General features: G+C 38.6%; 1 protein-coding gene across 1 annotated transcript; it reads right to left on the minus strand.

Annotated features, from left to right (window-relative positions):
* Positions 1-13,169: 13,169 nt before the first annotated feature.
* On the minus strand, positions 13,170-14,144 carry LOC121472128 (olfactory receptor 10AG1-like). The gene has a single exon (XM_041723200.1). The coding sequence runs from the start codon at positions 14,142-14,144 to the stop codon at positions 13,170-13,172; it is 975 nt and encodes a 324-aa protein (XP_041579134.1).
* Between the last annotated feature and the right edge of the window lie 1,814 nt (positions 14,145-15,958).

Genomic DNA, 15,958 nt, shown 5'->3' on the forward strand with positions numbered 1-15,958 from the left:
CATTCAGTTTTCCCTCCTTCCCTTAGGGTCCCTTGTACTTGTTCATATATTCTGCATATGAGTGAAGCCATATGATAATTGTCTTTCTCTGATTGATTTATTTCACTTAGCATAATACTCCCCAATTCCATTTACATTTATTTAAATCGTGAGTATTCATCCTTTCTGATGGATTATATATATATGAGATATATATGAATCATATATATATAATATATATATACATATATATATGATTACAAAGCAAAATGTTTTGGAAAAATGTTGCTAAAAGTTCAAAGGAGAATTGTCAAACTTTTCCATAATAAGCTGTATGCACAAGAAGTACCTAGGTATGTGTTTGTGTTTCCTTTGGTATATAAGGCAGATGATAGATCACTAGATAGCTAACTAGATATATAGGAAAGATGACAGAGTTTTTGGATGTTTGTGTGTGTACTCCAGCACATTTCTAGATGGTTTCGTACAATTAATTATACTTTTGATAATCAATTATTACCATACACATACAGTGATATATATGATGCTTCTTTGAGGGTCATTATTCTATGGCAGCCAGAATATTTGGCAAAATAGTGAGTCCATTAATTAATCAACAGGCTTCCCCATACATTTTGTTAAGTACTGAAAATATATGTAAACTTTAGGAAATTATTTCATATCCTAAGTCAAATAAAAAGAAAAGAGACTTCAGCAAATCTGTGCTCTTTTCATTTCAAGTGGGGCCACATTTAGAATTGCACATAAAATGAGGTGACTAATTTAATAACTGCCTGCTTTCTTTCAGAATGATAAGGAAAAATAATAGATGACAATGGGCAGGACATTAGACAAAAAATAAACTAATTAATAGGAAAACATTTCTAGAAGTCTATACTCTGAAAATCAATTGACTGGAAGCAAGAAGAGACATGACAAGAAAAATAACATGTCGATAGGAGGGGCAAGACGGGGGAAGAGTAGGGTCCCCAAATCACCTGTCCCCAACAAATTACCTAGATAACCTTCAGATCATCCTGAAAATCTACGAATTCGGCCTGAGATTTAAAGAGAGACCAGCTGGAATGCTACAGTGAGAAGAGTTCGCGCTTCTATCAAGGAAGGAAGACGGGGAAAAAGAAATAAAGGAACAAAAGGCCTCCAAGGGGGAGGGGCCCGCGAGGAGCCGGGCTGAGGCTGGGGCGAGTGTCCCCAGGACCGGAGAGCCCCGTCCCGGAGGAGCAGGAGCTGCACCAACCTTCCCCGTGGAAAGGCGCCCGCAGGGAGTTAGAGCAGGACCCAGGAGGGCGGGGATGCCCTCGGGCTCCCTGGGACAGTAACAGGCACCTGCGCCCCGGGAGAGTGCGCCGAGCTCCCTAAGGGCTGCAGCGCTCGGCGGGACCCGGAGCAGCTCGGAGGGGCTCGGGCGGCGGCTCCGCAGAGAGGGCTGCGGGGCGGGAGCGCGAATCCAACAGCGCAGGCCCCGGAGCACAGGGCGTCGGGACACAGCCCAGGATCCGGCCTCCCCCGGGACAGGCAGAGGCTGGGAGGGCCCAGGACAGCAAGGACGCTCCTGCCCCGAGCTGAGCAGATCAGCGGCCCCGCTCGGGAGCCTCCAGGCCCTGCAGGCGGAGAGCCCCGGAGTTACTGCGGGGGCTGAATACCAGGGCTGTAGAGCTGGCCCCCGCCACTGTGGCTTCCTCCCGGGGCCTCACGGGGTAAACACCCCCCACTGAGCCCTGCACCAGGCAGGGGTAGAGCAGCTCCCCCAAGTGCTAACACCTGAGAATCAGCACAGCAGGCCCCTCCCCCAGAAGACCAGAGACAGGGACCAGTTCCAAGGGAAGTCAAGGGACTTAAAGTACACAGAATCGGAAGATACTCCCACGTGCTTTTTGTTTTTTGTTTTGTTTTGTTTTGTGTTTTTTTTTTCTTTCTTTCTTTTTGATTTCTGATTGCTTCCCCCACCCCTCCTTTTTTTCTCCTTTCTTTTTCTTTCGCTTTTTCTTCTCTTTTTTCCCTTTTTTTTCTTCTTTCTCTTTTTTCTTTTGCTCTTTTTTTTCCTCTCTCTCTTTTTCTCCTTTTCCCAATACAACTTGTTTCTGGCCAATCTGCACTGAGCAAAATGACTAGAAGGAAAACCTCACCTCAAAAAAAAAGAATCCGAAACAGTCCTCTCTCCCACAGAGTTACAAAATCTGGATTACAATTCAATGTCAGGAAGCCAATTCAGAAGCACTATTATACAGCTACTAGTGGCTCTAGAAAAAAACCATAAAGGACTCAAGAGACTTCATGACTGCAGAATTTAGATCCAATCAGGCAGAAATTAAAAATCAATTAAATGAGATGCAATCCAAGCTAGAAGTCCTAACGACGAGGCTTAACGAGTGGAAGAACGAGTGAGTGACATAGAAGACAAGTTGATGGCAAAGAGGGAAACTGAGGAAAAAAGAGTCAGACAATTAAAAGACTATGAGGATAGATTAAGGGAAATAAATGACAGACTGAGGAAGAAAAACCTACATTTAATCGGGGTTCCCGAGGGCGCCGAGAGGGACAAAGGGCCAGAATATGTATTTGAACATATCCTAGCTGAAAACTTTCCGAATCTGGGAAGGGAAACAGGCATTCTGATCCAGGAAATAGAGAGATCCCCCCCTAAAATCAATAAAAACCACTCAACACCTGGACATTTAAAAGTGAAGCTTGAGGGGATCCCTGGGTGGCGCAGTGGTTTGGCGCCTGCCTTTGGCCCAGGGCGCGATCCTGGAGACCCGGGATCGAATCCCACGTCGGGCTCCCGGTGCATGGAGCCTGCTTCTCCCTCTGCCTGTGTCTCTGTCTCTCTGTCTCTCTGTGACTATCATAAATAAATTAAAAAAAAAATTAAAAAAAAAAGTGAAGCTTGCAAATTCCAAAGATAAGGAGAACATCCTTAAAGCAGCAAGAGAAAAAAAGTCCCTGACTTTTATGGGGAGGAATATTAGAGTAACAGCAGACCTCTCCACAGAGACCTGGCAGGCCAGAAAGGGCTGGCAGGATATCTTCAGGGTCCTAAATGAGAAGAACATGCAACCAAGAATACTCTATCCAGCAAGGCACTCATTCAAAATGGAAGGAGAGATAAAGAGCATCCAAGACAGGCAGGAACTGAAAGAATATGTGACCTCCAAACCAGCTCTGCAAGAAATTTTAAGGGGGACTCTTAAAATTCCCCTTTAAGAAGAAGTTCAGTGGAACAATCCACAAAAACAAGGACTGAATAGATATCATGATGACACTAAACTCATATCTGTCAATAGTAACTCTAAACGTGAATGGGCTTAATGACCCCATCAAAAGGCGCAGAGTTTCAGACTGGATAAAAAAGCAGGACCCATCTATTTGCTGTCAAGAGACTCATTTTAGACAGAAGGACACCTACAACCTGAAAATAAAAGGTTGGAGAACCATTTACCATTCAAATGGTCCTCAAAAAAAGCAGGGGTAGCCATCCTCATATCAGATTAATTAAAATTTACCCTGAAGACTATAGTGAGAGATGAAGAGGGACACTATCTCATACTCAAAGGATCTATCCAACAAGAGGACTTAACAAACCTCAATATATATGCCCCGAATGTGGGAGCTGCCAAATATTTATTTATTTATTTATTTATTTATTTATTTATTTATTTATTTATTTTGCTGCCAAATATTTAAACCACTTAACAACCAAATGAAGAAATACTTTGATAATAATACACTTATACTTGGTGACTTCAATCTAGCTCTTTCTACCCTCAATAGGTCTTCTAAGCACAACATCTCCAAGGAAACGAGAGCTTTAAATGATACACTGGACCAGATGGATTTCACAGATATCTACAGAACTTTACATCCAAACTCAACTGAATACACATTCTTCCAAGTGCACATGGAACTTTCTCCAGGATAGACCATATACTGGGTCACAAATCAGGTCTGAACCGATACCAAAAGATCGGGATGGTCCCCTGCATATTTTCAGACCATAATGCCTTGAAATTAGAACTTAATCACAACAAGAAGTTTGGAAGGACCACAAACACGTGGAGGTTAAGGACCATCCTGCTAACAGATGAAAAGGTCAACCAGGAAATTAAGGAAAAATTAAAAAGATTCATGGAAACTAATGAGAATGAAGATACAACCATTCAAAATCTTTGGGATGCAGCAAAAGCAGTCCTGAGGGGGAAATACATTGCAATACAGGCATCCATTCAAAAACTGGAAAGAACTCAAATACAAAAGCTAACCTTACACATAAAGGAACTAGAGAAAAAGCAGCAAATGGACCCCACCCCCAGCAGAAGAAGACACTTAATTAAAATTCGAGCAGAACTAAATGAAATCGAGACCAAAAGAACTGTGGAACAGATCAACAGAACCAGGAGTTGGTTCTTTGAAAGAATTAATAAGATAGATAAACCATTAGCCAACCTTATTAAAAAGAAGAGAGAGAAGAGTCAAATTAATAAAATCATGAATGAGAAACGAGAGATCACAACACCAAGGAAATACAAACGATTTTAAAAACATATAATGAACAGCTATACGCCAATAAATTAGGAAATCTAGAAGAAATGGACGCATTCCTGGAAAGCCACAAACTACCAACACTGGTGCAGGAAGAAATAGAAAACCTGAACAGGCCAATATCCGGGGAGGAAATTGAAGCAGTCATCAAAAGCCTCCCAAGACACAAGAGTCCAGGGCCAGATGGCTTCCCAGGGGAATTCTATCAAACATTTAAAGAAGAAATCATACCTATTCTACTAAAGCTGTTTGGAAGGATAGAAAGAGATGGAGTACTTCCAAATTTGTTCTATGAGGCCAGCATCACCTTAATTCCAAAACCAAAGACCCCACCAAAAAGGAGAATTATAGACCAATATCCCTGATGAACACAGATGCAAAAATTCTCCACAACATACTAGCCAATAGGATCCAAGAGTACATTAAGAAAATTATTCACCATGACCAAGTAAGATTTATCCCTGGGACACAAGGCTGGTTCAACACTCGTAAAACAATCAATGTGATTCATCATATCAGCAAGAGAGAAACCAAGAACCATATGATCCTCTCATTAGATGCAGAGAAAGCATTTGACAAAATACAGCATCCATTCCTGATCAAAACACTTCAGAGTGTAGGGATAGAGGGAACTTTCCTTTGACATCTTAAAAGCCATCTACGAAAAGCCCACAGCAAATATCATTCTCAATGGGGAAACACTGGGAGCTGTTACCCTAAGATCAGGAACAAGACAGGGATGCCCACTCTCACCACTGCTATTCAACATAGTATTGGAAGTCCTCGCCTCAGCAATCAGGCAACAAAAAGAAATAAAAGGCATTCAAATTGGCAAAGAAGAAGTCAAACTCTCCCTCTTCGCCGATGATATGATACTCTACATAGAAAACCCAAAAGCCTCCACCCCAAGATTGCTAGAACTCATACAGCAATTTGGTAGCGTGGGAGGATACAAAATCAATGCCCAGAAATCAATGGCATTTCTATACATTAACAATGAGACTGAAGAAAGAGAAACTAAGGAGTCAATCCCATTTACAATTGCACCCAAAAGCATAAGATACCTAGGAATAAACCTAACCAAAGAGGTAAAGGATCTATACCCTAAAAACTATAGAACACTTCTGAAAGAAATTGAGGAAGACACAAAGAGATGGAAAACTATTCCATGCTCATGGATTGGCAGAATTAATATTGTAAAAATGTCAATGTTACCCAGGGCAATTTACACGTTTAATGCAATCCCTATCAAAATACCATGGACTTCCTTCAGAGAGTTAGAACAAATTATTTTAAGATTTGTGTGGAATCAGAAAACACCCCGATAGCCAGGGGCATTTTAAAAAAGAAAACCATATCTGGGGGCATCACAATGCCAGATTTCAGGTTGTACTACAAAGCTGTGGTCATCAAGACAGTGTGGTACTGGCACAAAAACAGACACGTAGATCAATGGAACAGAATAGAGAACCCAGAAGTGGACCCTGAAATGTATGGTCAACTAATATTCGATAAAGGAGGAAAGACTATCCATTGGAAGAAAGACAGTCTCTTCAATAAATGGTGCTGGGCAAATTGGACATCCACATGCCGAAGAATGAAACTGGACCACTCTCTTTCACCATACACAAAGATAAACTCAAAATGGATGAGATATCTAAATGTGAGACAAGAGTCCATCAAAATCATAGAGGAGAACACAGGCAACACCCTTTTTGAGCTCGGCCACAGTAACTTCTTGCAAGATACATCCACAAAGGCAAAAGAAACAAAAGCAAAAATGACCTATTGGGACTTCATCAAGATAAGAAGCTTTTGCACAGCAAAGGATACAGTCAACAAGACTAAAAGACAACCTACAGAATGGGAGAAGATATTTGCAAATGACGAATCAGATAAAGGGCTAGTTTCCAAAATCTATAAAGAACTTACGAAACTCAACACCAAAGAAACAAACAATCCAATCATGAAATGGGCAAAAGACAAGAAGAGAAATCTCACAGAGGAAGACATCGACATGGCCAACAAGCACATGAGGAAATGCTCTGCATCACTGGCCATCAGGGAAATACAAATCAAAACCACAATGAGATCCCACCTCACACCAGTGAGAATGGGGAAAATTAACAAGGCAGCAAACAACAAGTGTTGGAGAGGATGCGGAGAAAAGGGAACCCTCTTACACTGTTGGTGGGATTGTGAACTGGTGCAGCCACTCTGGAAAACTGTGTGGAGGTTCCTCAAAGAGTTAAAAATAGACCTTCCCTATGACCCAGCAATTGCACTGCTGGGGATTTACCCCAAAGATACAGATGCAATGAAACGCCGGGACACCTGCACCCCGATGTTTCTAGCAGCAATGTCCACAATAGCCAAACTGTGGAAGGAGCCTTGGTGTCCATTGAAAGATGTGGTTTATGTATACAATGGAATATTACTCAGCCATTAGAAACGACAAATACCCATTATTTGCTTCAACGTGGATGGAACTGGAGGGTATTATGCTGAGTGAAGTAAGTCAATCGGAGAAGGACAAACATTATATGTTCTCATTCATTTGTGGAATATAAATAATAGTGAAAGGGAATATACGGGAAGGGAGAAGAAAATGTATGCGAAATATCAGGAAGGGAGACAGAACATAAAGACTCCTAACTCTGGGAAATGAACTAGGGGTGGTGGAAGGGGAGGAGGGCGGGGAGTGGGGGGGAATGGGTGACGGGCACTGAGGCGGACACTTGACGGGATGAGCACTGGGTGTTTTTCTGTATGTTGGTAAATTGAACACCAATAAAAATTAATGTATAAAAAAAAAGAAAAATAACATGTCATGAAGAACTGATATAAATGTAAATTACATTCCATGTTTGTAAACAATTATAGATCATTGATGCCCAGGAACCCAAATCCTTTTTGTGTATAACTTGAGAGGCCAAATCAAAACAGATTTTTGGTGGTTTAAAACGATAGGGGAAATTTGGAAGCTGTTGTAGAAGGATTTGCATTAACATTGTGGAAGTTAAAATAATTTCCATGTTTAAACTTTTAGCCTTAAAAATACAATGTGTAGGGGTGCCTGGATATCTGTTGGTTGAGAGTCAGACTCTTGATTTCAGTTCAACCCTGTGTCAGGTTCTGTGCTGAGCATGGAGCCTGCTTAAGATTCTCTCTCTCCTTCTCCCTCTACCCCTCCCCCCTTGCTCTCCCTTTCTCTCTCTCTCTCTCTCTCTCTATATATATATATATATATATATATAGTTTGTTTAAAAATTAAAATTAAGAATTATATATATATCTGCACACCAAGAGAAACAGTCAACAAAAGTAAAAGACAAATACAGAATACACACACATATATATATAGTTTGTTTGTTTAAAAAGATATATATATATATATACATATATATATATATATATATATATATATATATATATATATATGCCCTCCTCAGTGCCCATCACCCAGACCCCCCAACGCCCCACCCACCTCTTCTCCAACACACCTTCCACCACCCCTTGTTCCATTCCCAAAGCTAGGTGTCTTTCATGCTTTGCCTCCCTGATATTTTCACGCATTTTCTTTCCTTTCCCCTTTATTCCCTTTCACTATTTTTTATATTCCCCAAATGAATGAGAACATATAATGTTTGTCCTTATCCGATTGTCTTATTTCATTCAGCATATTACCTTCCAGTTCCATCCACATCGAAGCAAATAATGGGTATTTGTCATTTCTAATGACTGAAAATATTCCATTGTACACATAGACCACATCCTCTTTATCCATTCGTTTTTCGATGGACACCGAGGCTCCTTCCACAGTTTGGTTATTGTGGACATTGCTGCTAGAAACATTGGAGTGCAGGTGTCCCGGCGTTTCATTGCATCTGAATCTTTGGGGTAAATCACCAACAGTGCAATTGCTGGGTCGTAGGGCACGTCTATTTTTAACTCTTTGAGGAACCTCCACACAGTTTTCCAGAGTGGCTGCACCAGTTCACATTCCCACCAACAGAGTAAGAGGGTTCCCTTTTCTCCACATCCTCTCCAACACTTGTTGTTTGCTGCCTTGTTAATTTTCCCCATTCTCACTGGTGTGAGGTGGTATCTCATTGTGGTTTTGATTTGTATTTCCCTGATGGCCAGTGATGCAGAGCATTTTCTCATGTGCATGTTGGCCATGTCTATGTCTTTCTCTGTGAGATTTCTGTTCATGTCTTTTGCCCATTTCATGATTGGATTGTTTGTTTCTCTGGTGTTGAGTTTCGTAAGTTCTTTATAGATCTTGGAAACTAGCCCTTTATCTGATTCGTCATTTGCAAATATCTTCTCCCATTCTGTAGGTTGTCTTTTAGTCTTGTTGACTGTATCCTTTGCTGTGCAAAAGCTTCTTATCTTGATGAAGTCCCAATAGGTCATTTTTGCTTTTGTTTCTTTTGCCTTTGTGGATGTATCTTGCAAGAAGTTACTGTGGCCGAGCTCAAAAAGGGTGTTGCCTGTGTTCTCCTCTATGATTTTGATGGACTCTTGTCTCACATTTAGATCTCTCATCCATTTTGAGTTTATCTTTGTGTATGGTGAAAGAGAGTGGTCCAGTTTCATTCTTCTGCATGTGGATGTCCAATTTGCCCAGCACCATTTATTGAAGAGACTGTCTTTCTTCCAATGGATAGTCTTTCCTCCTTTATCGAATATTAGTTGACCATACATTTCTGGGTTCTCTATTCTGTTCCATTGATCTATGTGTCTGTTTTTGAGCCAGTACCACACTGTCTTGATGACCACAGCTTTGTAGTACAACCTGAAATCTGGCATTGTGATGCCCCAGCTATGGTTTTCTTTTTTAAAAATTCCCCTGGCTACTCGGGGTCTTTTCTGATTCCACACAAATCTTAAGTAGATTTGTTCCAACTCTCTGAAGAAAGTCCATGTTATTTTGATATGGATTGCATTAATTGTGTAAATTGCCCTGGGTAACATTGACATTTTCACAGTATTAGTTTTTCCAATCCATGAGCATGGAATATTTTTCCATCTCTTTGTGTCTTCCTCAATTTCTCTTAGAAGTGTTTTGTACTTTTTAGGGTATCGATCTTTTACTTCTTTGGTTAGGTTTATTCCTAGGTATCTTATGCTTTTGGGTGCAATTGTAAATGGGATTGACTCTTTAATTTCTCTTTCTTCAGTCTCATTGTTAGTGTATAGAACTGCCACTGATTTATGGGCATTGATTTTGTATCCTGCCACACTGCCGAAGTACTGTATGATTTCTAGCAATCTTGGGGTGGAGTCTTTTGAGTTTTCTACGTAGAGTATCATATCATTTGCGAGGAGTGATAGTTTGACTTCTTCTTTGCCAATTCGAATGCCTTTTATTTCTTTTTGTTACCTGATTGCTGACGCTAGGACTTCTAGTACTATGTTGAATGGCAGTGGTGAGAATGGACATCCCTGTCTTGTTCCTGATCTTAGAGGAAAAGCTCCCAGTGTTTCCCCATTGAGAATTATATTTGCTGTAGGCTTTTCATAGACAGCTTTTAAGATGCTGAGGAATGTTCCCTCTATCCCTACACCCTGAAGAGTTTTGATCGGGAATGGATGCTGTATTTTGTCAAATGCTTTCTCCTCATCTATTGAAAGGATCATATGGTTCTTGTTTTTTTTCTCTTGTTGATATGTTTTATCACATTGATTGCTTTATGAGTGTTGAACCAGCCTTGCATCCTGGGGATAAATCCCACTTGGTCATGGTGAATAATCTTCTTAATGTACTCTTGGATCCTATTGGCTAGTATGTTGTTGAGAATTTTTGCATCTGTGTTCATCAGGGATATTGGTCTATAATTCTCCTTTCTGGTAGGGTCTTTGTCTGGTTTTGGAATTAAGACGATGCTGGCCTCATAGAACAAGTTTGGAAGTGTTCCATCTCTTTCTATCTTTCTGAACAGCTTTAGTAGAATAAGTATGGTTTCTTCTTTAAACGCTTGATAGAATTCCTCTGGGAAGCCATCTGGCCCTGGACTTCTGTGTCTTGGGAGGTTTTTGATGACTGCTTCAATTTCCTCCCTGGTTATCAGCTTGTTCAGGTTTCCTATTTCTTCCTGTTCTAGTTTTATTAGTTTGTGGTGTTCCAGAAATGCGTCCATTTCTTCTAGATTGCCTCATTTATTGGCATATAGCTGCTCATAATAAGTTTTTAAAATCATTTGTATTTTTGTATTTCCTTGGTATTGGTTGTGATCTCTCCTTTTTCATTCATGAATTTACTAATTTCAGTCTTCTTTCTCTTCTTTTTAATAAGGCTGGCTAATGGTTTATCTATCTTTTTTTAAGCTTTTATTTATTTATTTAAGACAGAGAGAGAGAGAGAGAGAGAGGCAGAGACACAGGCAGAGGGAGAAGCAGGCTCCATGCAGGGAGCCTGACATGGGATTTGATTCTGGGTCTCCAGGATCATACTCCGGGCTGAAGGCGGCACCAAACCCCTGGGCCATTAAGCCTGCCCTCTCTCTCCCTCTCTATCTCAAAAAAAAAAAAAAAAAAAAAGTGTACCCTTCCTTCTCCGGAAAACTAGATTTTGCCTACTTCTCCAAAATTTTTGAATTTTTAACAAGATTTTTTGGATCCAAAGATCATGTTTCTATTTTTATAATATTGCTATGAGATAGAAATATTAGACATTATTACTATTTTATAGACAGAATTTTACAAATAACAATTGAGTTGCTCAAGAATGAACATTTAAGGTAAATTAGAAATAAAAATCACCTATCTTGATTCCTGAACTAATGCTATTTCCATTATACTATAGCATGTGCTTAACAAAGAAGAGATCAAAATAGCATTCTCACAAATATTGTCATTATCTTCAACACCGTCATCATTATCACCATGGCGAATATATGCAATTCTTCATACATGTAAGAAAATACATGAGGTAGGTTAAGATATTTACCTGCATCCATACTTATAAAAACAAAGATGACATAGGGCATCATGTTAAGGTGGAAGGTTAAATGCTAGTCCTTAAAAATGAAAATTCAAACTTATACATCCAATATTATAATTAAAATAAATTATTGAACACTACATCTGAAACTAATGATGTACTATATATTGACTAATTGAATTTAAATTAAGAAATAATTTTTAAAAATGCAAGCCCTTATAAAGAGAAACTAATCGAAAGGGACAAATATCTACAGGGATAAACAAACTTATAAATTGGATAATTTATATCCAATGTTGGATAAGTAATACAGTCCTCAAACATTAACAAAAAATGTTTAGAAATAATGACAGTATCCTCTGAGTTGCACACTCAAAACAGAGAAGTGGATGTTAAGTGCAATATTGGTAAATAACCTAAGTCGAGACAGAACATAAAGACTCCTAACTCTGGGAAACGAACTAGGGGTGGTGGAATGGGAGGAGGGCGGGGGGTGGGGGTGAATGGGTGACAGGGCACTGAGGGGGACACTTGACGGGATGAGTACTGGGTGTTATTCTGTATGTTGGCAAATTGAACACCAATAAAAAATTAATTTATTAAAAAAAAGATAAATACTCTAAGTCTTCTTATCTGTAGGATATTTATGATTGATTAGTTCTTGATTTTATCTGTACTCTCTAGTAAAAAGAGTCTTATTTTATATAAATGAAACAATGATAAAAGGGGAAATAATAGTCACTGTTACACTAATTTAAATATAATTAATAGGCAGACATTGTTGTGCATCTTCAGTGTGCATATATTGCTATTTGTGATATTGAGTAATAGTATGTAAATGTTTTTTTCTTGCTTTCTCCCCTTTAAAGTTTCAAATGGGTTCTTTAAGTGTGAGAAAAGTTATAGGTGAAATATATTTTTTATTTTATTTAAAAGCAATTAATTAACATATAGTGTATCATTAGTTTCAGAGGTAGAATTTAGTGATTTATCAGTTGCATATAACACCCAGTGCTCATTCCATCAAGTGCTCTTCTTAATGCCCATCACCCACTTTACCCCATTTCCTCATCCAATCATGAACTATATTTAAAACAGAATGACAGAGCCAGATCAGGTGTTTGACTTCCTCTGGTTACACATGGAAACATTTTCTTAATTTATACTGAGAAAGTGGATACAGTTAAAGAATTTCATTTTGTTTTTAATTTCTGTTTACAATTTCAGTATGATTTATAACTTGTCTTGTGTTCACTCCCTTAACACATATCTAGGTGTAAACCTATCAGGAAGAAATGAATGTGTCATAAAAGCCAGCATAGTATTTGTAAATATTTGACAAATGGGTAAGTCCAGGCCTACTTCTACACATTTTAAAAAATAGTTCTAGAAGTTAAAATCATCTGAAAATTTTTAAGGTAGGTAAATTTATAATATTCTGTGAAAAAAAATGAACTTGTCTTAAAGAATAGAGGATTTTAAAATTAATTAATTGGCTTGTTAAAGATGCAGCTACAAGTGACTTTAGGCCAGAACTCTAAAGCACACAATAATCACCAATGATTACATAATAAATATGAGTGATTGATTGTGCCATCAGTAAACATAAGTAAAATGGAATTTAATTTAATTTTTGTGATAGCTATGAAACAAATGTATTAAAAAGTGATCTGTATGATGCTCACACTGTTTTCTTGAATAATAATTTTTTCAGTGCTGTGATCACATCCTTGTTCCTAAGGCTGTATATCAGAGGGTTAAACATAGGAGTCACAATGGTGTAGAAAAGAGAGAGCATCTTGTCAGTTCTTGCAGAATGATTGGATTTGGGCCTTAAGTAGGTGATGGTAGCCGATCCAAAGAATAAAAGCACGACAATGATATGGGAAGAACAGGTGGAGAAGGCTTTAGACCGGCCCCTGGCTGAGGACAACTTTAGGATGGTGGAAATGATTTTCACATAAGAGCCAATTATAAATAGAAAAGGAAACATGACAAATAATATAGCAACTACAAAGACACACATCTCATTAAGTGAAGTGTCCCCACAAGCCAGGTTGATCAATGGGGGGATGTCACAGAAGAAGTGGTTAATTTGATTAGAACCACAGAAAGGCAGCGAGAACACCTGACATGTTTGTCCTATCTGGACTGGAATTCCACTAAGCCAGGCACCAACAGCCAGTTGGACGCACATCTTGTGGTTCATGATGAGAGGGTAGTGCAGAGGGTTACAAATGGCCACGTAGCGGTCATAGGCCATCACTGCCAAGAGGAAACATTCAGTGGCTCCCAGCATGAGGAAGAAGCACATTTGAGTGGCACAGCCCAACCAAGAAATGCTTCTGTCCTGAGTCCAAAGGTTCACCAGAATCCTGGGGAGGGTTACAGACACATAACAGATTTCCAAAAAGGAAAAATTTGCAATAAAAAAATACATGGGTGTCTGGAGAACAGAGTCTACTCTTGTAATTATTATGATAAGACCATTTCCTATTAAAATGGACATGTAGATGAGAAAGAAAATTCCAAATAGAAATCCCTGGATGTTAGGAAGGTCAGAAAATCCCAGGAGAACAAATGCCACAACTGAAGACAAATTGCCTTCTATAGTTTGGTCTCTGGGTAACATCTGTGAAAATAAAGAATTCAACATGTGAGATCGCTTTATCTGCCTGAGTTGTAGTTTGTTAACCTATAAAATAAGTGTACTGCACTTTTAAAATGATAAAGTCACTAACAATGAGTCTAAGAGAAACTTCTGCATTTAATGTTAAGCCATAGTTTTAAAAATGTTCATTCTGTCACTAAATATTATTGATCAGAAAATATTCCTATCAGGAATTAGGTCTGCTGAAAACTGATATATTTTCTTGTTACTAATAATGAGATGATTGGGCAGCCTCAGTGGCCCAGTGGTTTGGCGCTGCCTTCGGCCCAGGATGTGATCCTGGAGACCTGGGATCAAGTCCCACATCAGGCTCCCTGCATGGAGTCTGCTTCTCCCTCTGCCTGTGTCTCTGCCTCTCTTTCTCTCTGTTATCAATAAATAAATAAAATCTTTAAAAAAATAATGAGATGAGTAAGGCTGTGTTTTGTTATCAGCTTTGATGATAGGAATATCAATGTCTAATTGGTATCACATTAATAAAATTAATAAAAATATTCATTTTAGGGAAGCCATTTGACAATTTTGTTTAGAAGGGCACTTGATGGGATGAGCACTGGGTGTTATACTATATGTTGGCAAACCGAACTTCCTCTTCATGTTATTCTTGTAAAATATTTATATACATTCACATTTGGATTTAAGCTGTCTCAAATATTTTTTGTGTCATCATGCCATTATATATTAAGAAATGAGCTGAGGAAAGTGGTTTTCCTGAGTGGTCTCTGTGATTTTTTTCTTTTTTTTGTCTTGTAATGGTTGTTATAGCCAGTTTATTTCCACTGAAAGTCATTCAAAACTGGCTATCAATGGGGAAAGAGATATTTATCAAATTGCAAATATCGCATTTGAGATTTAATTCCTGATATGAATAGCCATGTTTTCAATTAAGACTTAAGTCAAAAAAAAGAAAAAAAAAAGACTTAAGTCAAAGGGAGAAAAATCCCTTTTTAAAAGGATCCAAGAGGAAGGTTGCCCTTCCTACTCTGATCGTATGTTTATTTTGCCTATTTCCATCCTATTTTACTAAAATATTCTATAAGTAACACAAAACTCCCAGTACATTTATCAGGCTCTCCTAGACCATACAACTCCTTTCTGAGCTCTATTGTCTCCCTACACATGTTCTTTCTTTCCAACGAGCTCCGAAAGTACATCCTACAAATCTTTCTGTGATACCAACATCACCTTGTTAAGTTCTGTGTTTGATTCACCTAGTACTTGGAAAATGGAAAGTGCCTGTATGATGGTATCATTCCTATGGTACTGAGTAGAGGACATGCACCTATTCCAGTATCTGAAGATTGCATTTAAGCATGTAACTTCTAGAGCAGGGATTCTACATTGTGGTAGGTATATTCACAGATGTTGTCTTAGTCAATCCTCATAATGGTGCTGGGAGGTAATTCTGTTACCATTCTATTTGTAAGTAACTTCAACATGAAAATGTTATATGAATCAACCAAGATCACAACAAATAAATGGCATTATTGAAGTTTGAATTCAGGCTTGTACAATTCAAAAGTCCAGCTTACTTTTACTACAACAAGTAAAACGAAGAGAACATAAAATATCATATTTATATACTACATCCTTCCTGGGTATTTAATGTACATAAACCATTCAATATGCATTTGATTCATAAATGTATAATAATTCCCATTATTAACTGTTATGCACTATACTCTCCATCAGAGGTTGGTGTAAGATATGCTATTCTCATGCTGTGTTTGTATTTACTTCTCTCTCTCCTCTCACATGATGGTCCTGTCTTTAGTCTTCTCTAGTATTCTAATAGGTGA

This window comes from Vulpes lagopus, chromosome 11 (genome assembly GCF_018345385.1).
Source record: "Vulpes lagopus strain Blue_001 chromosome 11, ASM1834538v1, whole genome shotgun sequence".
Taxonomy (NCBI): Eukaryota; Metazoa; Chordata; class Mammalia; order Carnivora; family Canidae; genus Vulpes; species Vulpes lagopus.

Coding starts and splice junctions, on each gene's coding strand:
- LOC121472128 (XM_041723200.1), bottom strand. CDS start 14,144: ATGTTGAATTCTTTATTTTCACAGATGTTACCCAGAGACCAAACTATA.